This window comes from Chinchilla lanigera, unplaced genomic scaffold (genome assembly GCF_000276665.1).
Source record: "Chinchilla lanigera isolate Chin_1 unplaced genomic scaffold, ChiLan1.0 scaffold00019, whole genome shotgun sequence".
Classification (NCBI taxonomy): domain Eukaryota; kingdom Metazoa; phylum Chordata; class Mammalia; order Rodentia; family Chinchillidae; genus Chinchilla; species Chinchilla lanigera.
The window spans coordinates 8,513,050-8,522,970 of record NW_004955420.1 but is presented as its reverse complement, the minus strand read 5'-3'; the positions used below and the strand labels follow the sequence as shown (position 1 = coordinate 8,522,970).

General features: G+C 38.9%; 1 protein-coding gene and 1 long non-coding RNA gene across 3 annotated transcripts in view; one reads left to right on the top strand and one right to left on the bottom strand.

Moving 5' to 3' along the window:
* Positions 1-281: 281 nt before the first annotated feature.
* Znf639 (zinc finger protein 639) lies at positions 282-9,779 on the bottom strand. Of its 2 annotated transcripts, XM_005383039.2 has the most exons (7): positions 9,760-9,778; positions 8,284-8,484; positions 6,894-6,965; positions 5,941-6,009; positions 4,588-4,698; positions 1,644-1,778; positions 282-1,495 (listed from the first exon to the last, which is right to left on the bottom strand). In XM_005383039.2, exons 4-7 carry the CDS (start codon positions 5,996-5,998, stop codon positions 342-344), a joined length of 1,458 nt encoding a protein of 485 aa, XP_005383096.1. In that variant the 5' UTR covers positions 5,999-6,009; positions 6,894-6,965; positions 8,284-8,484; positions 9,760-9,778; the 3' UTR covers positions 282-341. The 2 variants fall into 2 exon arrangements, with proteins under 2 accessions (XP_005383096.1, XP_013368836.1); XM_013513382.1 differs by lacking the exon at positions 1,644-1,778 and having other exon boundaries at positions 9,760-9,779.
* LOC106148345 overlaps positions 9,583-9,921 on the top strand; it is a 38,248-nt gene continuing 37,909 nt past the window's right edge. Inside the window, exon 1 of the long non-coding RNA XR_001233694.1 lies at positions 9,583-9,744. This is a non-coding gene — a long non-coding RNA (uncharacterized LOC106148345). The remainder of the gene's footprint in view (positions 9,745-9,921) is intronic.

Sequence of the window (9,921 nt, the reverse complement as noted above, 5' to 3'; positions counted from 1 at the left end):
AAAAATAGAAAATAAATAAAAATAGTAGCTATGGTTAAGGAAAATGCAATTAGTTCCTTTAACACATCTGTTTCTTTGCCATTCATGAAACTGGAGTACATGAGATAAACTGGATGATAGTCATTCAGAGTAATTAAAACTATGACCTACCATGCAGTTGCAAATACTACAACGAAGGTATAATTATATACTGAAAAATCTAGCAATGCCAAGAAAAATGGACCATAAAAACTTAGTACTTGTTAAAGGCAAATCTTGTAAGTTGTTTTTAAAATCATTCATTTTAACATCTCCAGAAATGTTGAATTTATTATTTTACATAATGTCAGTAAAGATAATAATCAAGTTGTCTCATGGACTGGAAGGTGGCTTATTAATTCCCTTTCATTTCCAAACCTCATCAAGCAGTCACTACATTTATGAGGCAAGTCAGCGGAATGCTTGAAATCCAAATGAATTTTAAGATCGTCAATCTGTCCTGTTGAATATTCACAATACTGACATAAATAAATCCCTTCAGACAAATGTGAGTTTAAATGCTTGCAGTACTCTAGCATACTCGAAAAGCCCTTCCCACAGTCGTCACAAACGTGAGGAAATATTTTAGTATGTTCAATAGCAACATGCCTGTTCACGTTTGTATGAAGTCGACTCCGAAAACCACATACTTGACATACGAAGAAGTTCTTACATTTGTCAAAAGTGATTTTGCTCAAGAGGCTGTACTGTCCATGTTCTCCGTTGTTATACTTATCACTTAATTCTATTAATTTACACGCATGCTCATTTACCACGTGGCTGTGCAAGTCTTCCGGATCGTTGGTCTCGTGTTCGCAGAACTGACACAAGTACTGCTCGTCACAGCTGTGCTCCTGAAAGTGCAGGTAGAGCTCGCTGCTCGAGGAGAACTGCACATCGCACTGCTCACACCAGTAGAGGTGGTCACTGAAGTGGGTGTCTGCAATGTGCTGGCTGAGGTTCTCAAAAATTACTGTCTTGTAGTCGCAGTACTTACAAATGTAGGGATCCTCTTCGTGGAGCTTGGCGTGTTCAATCAGAAGCATGTTGGTAGAGAAGCTTTCCTTGCATACCCGGCACACATTTGAATCAGTACGCTTATGCTTTAGGATCATATGCTGCTTTAAGTCAGAAAAATATTTACTGTTGAATTCACAAAGTTCACATTTATACAGGCCACTGCTGTTAGCTCTCAGTAAGGGCCATTTCTGCTGGGCAGTCACATTCAAAGCTTGGCTTTTGTCAAGAATTTTACAAAGTTTAGAGGGCGGCTCTTCATCAGTTTGGTCTTGGAGGCTTTCTGAGGAATTGTTCTCTGTCTCTATATCATAATCCTCTGAAATCGCGTGCACTTCCACAGCAATGGGAACGTCTTCGGCAGTGTGGACTTCTATAGGACTCTCCTCGTGAGCTTGCTGGTTGACTGATTCAGGTGAGTCACACTCTTCATCACAAATTTCAACATCAGCAGATTTTTCTGAAAAATACAACAAATCTGTTACTGTATTACTATTACTAAACATAGCCTACTACGTACATACAACTGTACGGAAAGAAGTTTACGGCACGCACTATTTTTCCATTCATCCATACAAAATATGCCAGTGCTGTTCATTAGTTCTAACCTGCAGAAAAGGCAGTGTGGTCTAGAATTCTAAGCACAGGACTGGGAACCAGGTAGTTATGGTTTCTGTTTCTGGCCTTGATTCCTTCTGCAAATTTTGGGAGGTCATTTGATATCTCAGTATCCGAATCATCGTCTGTAGAAAGGGATTTGGAAAAAATATCTATTACTTATGGCAAAGCATTAAGCATTATAAAGGAACATTTTTTAAAAAATATAATTTTGAATTCCAATAGGAACTAAGGATTTAGATGTAGCTGTGAAAAAAGATGTTATCTATATACCCCAGACAAATAAAACAAAATCTGCCCAAATAAGCAACTAGTTTTGCTTCTATTCCCCATTTGAACTAGGATATACTTTTTAAATGTAGATATTAAGCTAGAGTTAAGTATGCTTTTCTTCTCTCAGTCCAGCCTCCCTTCTCCCCGGCCCCAGAGTTAACACGGAGAACCTGAAATACAGGTCAATAGAGAAAACTGAGTTTCAACTTTTTAAAAAATATTTTATTTTTTACAACAGTTTTACATTTAAGGAATTACCAAGACAGAGAGTTCCCATATGCCCTGCATTATTTCCCTACTATTAACATTTTACACCAGGATGGTACATTTCTTGTAATGAATGAATGACATATCACTCCTGATAATGATACATTGTTTTTGACTGAAGCCCGCATTTCATTCAGATATCCTATGTCTCTACCTAACATCCTTATTCTGTCCCAGGATCTCACGTTACATTTAGTTGTCGTGTGTCTTTAGCCTACTGGTGACTTCGACCATTCAGAGGACTACTGGTCAGGTACTTTGCAGAATGTTGCACTAATGCAATTTATCTATTCTTTGCATGATTAGATTAGAATTATGAGTTCCCTGGAGGCTGAGCCCAGAGGTAAATTGGCATTTTCACCACATCTTATCAGCATGAACTGTAAGTGCTGTTGTTGACCCTGGTCACTTGGTTAAGGTAGTATTTAGTTTTCTCCACTGTAGTATTTAGGTTTCTCCACTTTTCTTCCATATTCTCCTCTCTGGAGGGAAATTAAGGAGTGGAGAGTTGCGTACTACCTTCTCCATGTAAGAATATATATAACTTTTGGAATTCTTCATACAGAAGATTTGTCTCATTTCTCTACTTATTTATTCAATCTTATCAGTTTGGATTTCTGCATATTTAATTTGTTCCTTGGGCTGTAATTCAATGTTTTATCAAATTATTTCATCTTTGGCTGTTATGCTCCTTTAGCATACCACTACATGTGTATGTGTACATTTTACTTTTAGAGTTGTTAAAAAAAGCAATTCTCTGTTTTCCACCACTGCAAGATGCCCCAGGCTGACCTTATATATTTTCTGCTCCAGACACAGATCCACCATTTCTCCAGGAGCCTTAGTTTTTTGTTTCTTTGAGACAAGGTCTTGCTATGTAGTCCAAGCTGGCCTTAAACTCACTAGGCAGCCCAGACTGGCCTCAAACGTAGTTATACTCTGCCTTAGCCTTGTGAGTGCTGGGATTTTAGGTGTGCACCACCATGCCTGGCTCCAGGGGCCTTAGTTCCTATTAGTTAGGAACGGTATTAGAAATCAGGATCTGAGCACTTAATGTGTTTACTGCTACTAGGGTGTCATTTCTTTTAGGCCCACTCAGTTAACAGAACAAAAAATGTGTGTGTGTACTACCAAAGATATACGCATATACCTACATATATTTCTATATGTTTTGTTGTTGTTTGCTATGTAGTTCAGGCTACCTTTGAACACATTATGTAGTCCAGCCTGGCCTTGAACTTGTAGCAATCCTCCTGCCTGTTCCTCCTGAGTTCTGGGTTTACAGGTGTATACCACCATGCCTGGCATTTCCATGTTACCATCTGAATCTGTAATTAAACTAAGCATGAGTCCATATTGATGTTTTCTTTTTTATACTGATGTTTCTGACTCTATTACATTTTTCATAGTTTGTTTCTCTGTGCTTATAACAGGAGTCCAGCTGGACATGGTGGTGCACACCTGTAATCCCAGCACTTGGGAGGCTGAGGCAGGAGGATAGTTGAGAGTTCGAGACCAGCCTAGGCTACAAAGTGAGCTCAAGGCCAGCCTGAACTGCATAGTGAGACCCTGACTCAAAAAAGACAAAAAACAAAAACAGGAGTCCAAAGAAATGAGGAGAGTCGGTGTTCTAGAGAAGAAATTATCTATTTACCCCCATGTTCTAGAAAGGTGAAGTCAATGCAAAGTCAAGATCAAAAAAGACCAAAGCACCTGCTAATCTTTCCTTTCTTAGTCCTCCAGACTGAAAGGCATAGCATAGTAAACTGTGGAGAATACAATTCTTAACCCTTCACCATAAAGGCTCGTAACTCTGGGTTACACCTGCTTTGCCACCAGCCAGCTAAAAAGGATTTATGAGAGCACATTTTGTATTTATATGTCTAAAATAGTCTGAAATGTTACAAATGAAAATTACAGTTACTTTCTTAAATTCCAATTCTCGCCTGCTTTGAAATCATCAACCCATATTTTACCTACCTTCTTAAATAAGGAAAAAAATCAAAATATGTAAAAGCATTTCTTTTATCTTTTGGTGGTGCTGCGGGTCAAACCCAGAGCCGTGCACATGCACATGCTAGGCGAGCACTCTGCATACCCACAATGAATGTAATCGTTACATACCACAAACATGTACTAATAAAAATAAAGTAAAATAAATCACTCACCATAGAGCTATATCCCAGCCCCTGTAAAAGCAATTTATTTATTTTTTTAATTAAAATTTTTTTTATTAGTACATGTTTTAATACAAAATGATTACACTGAGCATGGGGAATTGGTACATGTATATAACACATCTAAAGTATTTTTCCTTTCCCTTTCCCTCCTTCCCCTCCCCCTCCCCCATAAAAGTAACTGAAAGAAAAATATTTTGGAAAATATTAGATATACCTTTATTATCAAAATATTTTAAGTCTGGCTGTCTCATAGAACAGACACTGTAACAATGATCAGAAAAAATTCCATTGAATCCATCTGCAATTCTGCTTATTCCAGAGGAATCTGAACATAAAATGAAAAAAAGGTCATAGTAAATACATAGAAATTTACCGACACGTATTTATTTTAATATTATCAATTTGTTTTCTTTTGTGTGTTAGAAAGCAAACCCAGGACCTTACATATACATGCTCTACTGCTGTGCTACAACACTAGCTCAAATTTTCATGATTTTAATTATACTATATATAAAGTACATTTTCTTCAATGCTTAAAGATTTCCTGATATGATGCTACCATTCAGTTTTCTTCTTTTTAACATCTGGTTTTAAAAGAACCATATATTATAAACTTAAATGTAATAACTTTGAAACATTTGGCTCATAATCAGAATTCCATTAAATTCAAATTTGTAATAAATGCTTTGTTAACATCACAAAATGGTGAATTAACAGAACAGTATGCCACGCGGTGCAAAGAAAGCATAACGTGTAGCGAACGTGGTCTCAACACCAACGAGGCTCTGAGCGTAGTCGTTCCAGGTCTCGCCTGGGAAGTATCAGAGCGCGGTGGGTGAGGCCCACCCTCCTGGGATGTGAAGAATGTGCGCGTGGGGTAAGCTAGCACTTACGCCGGAGACTGTCTCAAGTACATATACACAGAGACGGCCACAAAGCCCTCCCCTCTCTCTCTCTCTTTTTTTGAACCCCGGGCCTCACACATAGGAGGCAAGTGCTCTGCCACTGAGTTACACCCCTCAGCTCTCTTTTAGAGGAGTCTAAGTTGCCCTGGAGTTTTGATCCTCCAGTCTCAACCTCCTGAATAGCTAGGATTACAAGCATGTACTACCATGCCTGGCCAAGGACCCCAGTTCCTATAGTACTAACATAGCACAGCCAACCTCAATCAGAAATTACGCAATCAAAATGAAAGTTCACATACCTGAAAAAAATGTACACAATGAAGTCTTGTTTCCTCAATAATGTAAAACTTTTTCCACTATGTTGTCAATGTTTGGGAAGACAGAGGCAAAGCCCCATTATGCTACGTAAGTCACTGCACAGGCCTAATATAAAGTATCTGTAGCTCAGGGGGTTATGAGATTAAATAATGTAAAGTTCTAATGGGTCCCTAGCACTTGGTAGACAGAGAGGAATATATGTTCAGAGAACTTATAGCGTTCTCTTTCCTACAAATTGATCCAGACATTTAAATCTTATCTAATAATTTATGACAAAATGGATGCGAATACAATTTCATGGAAATTAATCCATGACCCAATTTTAAACAGATTTATACACTAACCTGAATAACGAGAAGGGTGTAAAGTCTTCCTTTTTCTTTTTTTAGGATATTCATTCATATCTTTTCAATCTAAAAAATGAAAAAAAAAAAAAGGTACAAATAACTATTACTATTGTTATAAGAATTATTTCTAATCAAAGAATTTATTAGAAATAAGAAATGTATGTGCCACATGATAATTAACCTTAAGAGAAATCCTAAACAATGCCTCTGTTTACATTTTGGGTTACTTTTCCAATCAAACTTAAAGGCAGGACACTGATATTCATTACCTTTCTTACCAAGAGAAATTCTCAGATGTTGGTATAATTGTGAGAACTGTATGATTATAATATGGGGTTGCCATGAGCTTTTTTTTTTCTTTTGTTTTTTTTTGAGACAGGATCTTGCTATGTAGTTCAGGCTGGCCTCAAACTCACAGCAATCCTCCCACCTCAGCCGACCCAGTGGTGGGGTTACAGATGTGTGCCACCTTGTCTGGGTGGATGATTATAATAAATCCTACACTCAAACTATTTTTTTTTAAAAAAAAAGCCACTATGTTTTTTTTTGTTTGTTTGTTTGGTTGGTTTTCCGGTACTGGGAATTGAACTCATGACCTTGTGTTTGCCAGGCAGGCGCTGTGCCGCTGAGCTAAATCTCCAGCCCCAAAGCCACTATGCTTACAGCACCATATTTCCTATAAATAGGAATATTTTTATACAGATTTTATGCTGAAGATAGATACATTTTCTCAAAAATATTATTGTTACAAATCTGTACTAGCCCCATGGCTTCTAGAAAAAAAGAAAAAAAGCATTACACAGAATCTCAGAATATAATTTTTGGGAAAAAAATTGATGCAGTCACATTCAATACTACTGAGAACAGAAGAGGTGTGGCAAGCACTGTAAAATTAAATTCCCATGAACTGTCATGAAAATAACTACTTAGTTTTATGACTTTTCACTTACTTGATATAATTCTTAATATTGCAGTGAGGAAAAATGAATTACAGCGAAGCTTCTATAGGTGGTAAAAAGTGCCTGTAAGCAAACATGAACATAAGTCACATACGCAAGAATGTGGGTTATTTCTGAGATCCAAGAGTACAATGGTATCAGATCTTTAATCCACTGGAACAGTATAAAGGGTTAATTCCTTTGAGTGTATTTTACTAAATACTAAAAATTTTATATATTGATAAATATGTGAGTACATGTAACATTTTCCCATTTCTTTAAAATGAATTTATCCTCTAAAGCTATAGCTATACCAAAACAGGAATATAAATCTGCATGAATCTAAAAAAAAATCTGCATAACGTTTTCAGACACAGAGAAAGTAAACTGTGCAAGTGAACACTGAATCACAGACTTAAATCTAAAGTCCTTGTTAGATTTCCCCTCGAAGCCTCATGCAGTCATAGGTGAGGCTTTTCAGAGGAGGCTGGATCTGGTATGTGCGATGCTGGGATCAAGGGTGTGACTGCTAAATTAGGCCACTGATTGGCTGGTATAGTTATGGGTGTGGATAACGGGAAGGCTATCCTATGGGAGTGCTCCCTGCCCTAAGTGTGTGTAGCCTGGATAGAATATAAGAGATAGAAAGTGGGCAGTGGTCATCGCTTGCTTTTGCCTTTTGTCTGCTGTGGCCTGTTTGTCTTTTGTGATGTCTGTCTGCCCTGCCACTCTGCCTTGGAGCCAGCCAATTATGGACTGAAACCTCTACAAACTGTGAGCCAAAATCGATCTTTCCTCCTTTAACTTTTGGGGTTGGATATTTTGTCTCAGCAATAAGAAAAGTAACCAAGCCAGGTTTTGGTACCAAGAGTAGGGTCATTGCCGTGACTGTACCTGACCATGAGTTTGGAAATATTTGGAGATGTTGGCTGAAGAAGCATCTCGGGGGTATGAACACATTTTATTTCATTTAATACTATTTTATGCAAAATCCAACCTATCCTCTCAAAATCATCATTTCCTTCTTGTTATTGATTAGCAAATTGAGACATACACTTGTTAAAATTGGATACTCAGCCAGACTTGAACAAAGGTCTAATTAAATTTTTTGTTTTGTTTGAGACAACAGTCTCACTATGTAGCTCAGGCTGGCCTCCAACTCATGGCAATTCTCCTACTTCAGACTCCCAAGCGTTGGGATCACAAGCATGTGCCACCATGCCTGGCTTGCACATAGTATTTTTGGTGCTCCACTAAATTGTGGATATATCAGCACTACTGTGAAGTAATCACATGGTAGTAAGATAGTGCTTTTTCAGCATATGAAACATTTTTCCTAACCCTTATTCTAGTTCATCTTCTCACCAATTCTTGAGGTACACAGAGGGACTGTCAAACCCACCTCATTTTTACTGATGAGGACACAGACTCAGGAAACTCAAATAAGCTAAGTGGCCGAACCAGGGACGACACCACATGCCTTCTGATTCCTGGGTATGAGATAACTGCACAGGAGCAAATCTTCACTGCAGAGCGCTGTCACTAGCAAGCTGCACCTTGTTTCCAATTCTTAGTCACCAACTGGAAAGAAGGGAGTTATCACCTAAAAAAAATTCACAAGCATGACATTTATAGAACTGATACCAACATGTAAAATGTCTCACTCAAATAGCATTCTTCATCATCCCAATCCTGTGCATTCAATATTTTTAAGAAGTTGTTTTCCTCTTTATCCAATAAACTAAACTTCTAAGACTTATTCCAAAATTTATAGTCCAAGGCTTCAGGCTATGTTCTCTATATGCTAAGAATATTAGGCAGAACGCTAAAGACCGTTAGCTGAACACATTAAGATAGTCCCTTGTTATTTAGGACATATTCCAAGTTTCTTAGAAATTCAATAAAATAAGAAAAGGAAACCAACATTAAAATTGATGGGGCAAACTGGCCTGGATTCAGAATTTCGAGTGAAAGAAGTAAGATCATTTTAATCAGAAAAAGAGTCTGACCCTACTTTGGACAGAATACTAGGGAAGGCTGATCAGCGCTCCTCTCCGCAGGGCGGTAAACGCCCACTCAGGACCCAGACTACCACCCACCCTCACTTACTTCAGCGAGTACTGTGATGGGCCTGGAATAAAAAGCCAGCTGTCTTCAATGCAGTTATGGGTACAGAAGGCCTGTAAGTCATGAGCATTTGCTCACTACTCCCCGACCAGAAAGATTCTTGAATTACATGCAGAGGAGCATTAAGTTCCAGACCAGCTTGGGCTACACAGTGAGCTCAAGGCCAGCCTGAACTGCATAGCGACACCCTGTCTCAAAAAGACCAAAAAAAAAAAAAAAAAAAAAAACCAACAACAAAAAAACCATACACACAGAAGAACCTCTGCTAATATTTTAGTGTTTGTATATGACACTTTTTCCCAGGCTGAGGTATACATGTATATTTTCATTAAGAAAAATGATATTGCTGGTTGTGGCAGTGCATGCCTTTAATTTCAGCACTCTGGAGGCTGAGGCAGGAGGATTGCTTAGTGTTGGAGGCCAGCCTGGGCTACAAAGTGAGTTTAAGGCCAGCCTGAACTGCATAGTGAGACCCTGTCTCAAAAGAAACCAAAAAAAGGTATTACGCCATATGAAGCAGTTTTTGGTTTCTAAAAAAAAAGGCATCTTACGAAACAGGTTGGCATCCTCGCACCTGTCGTTTTTTCAACCCGCAAGAAAGCCTGCGTACAGCACACGAGGCGCAGCCAGGCAGCCATCACCCGCGACAGACCAGCAACCTCTTCAAAGGCCTCTCCTGCAGTGTAAGTCTTTCTGCCTAGCCGGCGGCATCTTTACAGTAAACAGCTAAAAGGGGGTAAGCCTTTCTCACCTTCATAAAAATAAACATACTTTCAGTTTTTAAAGGAACGGAACGGAACGTTTCAGGCGACCCGACTCGCAGGCGGTGCACGGCCAGGTCACAGCCGTCGCGGGCGCACACGGCCGGCCGCAGCCCGGCCCGGCGGCGCGCCTGTATCGCTCTGCAGACACA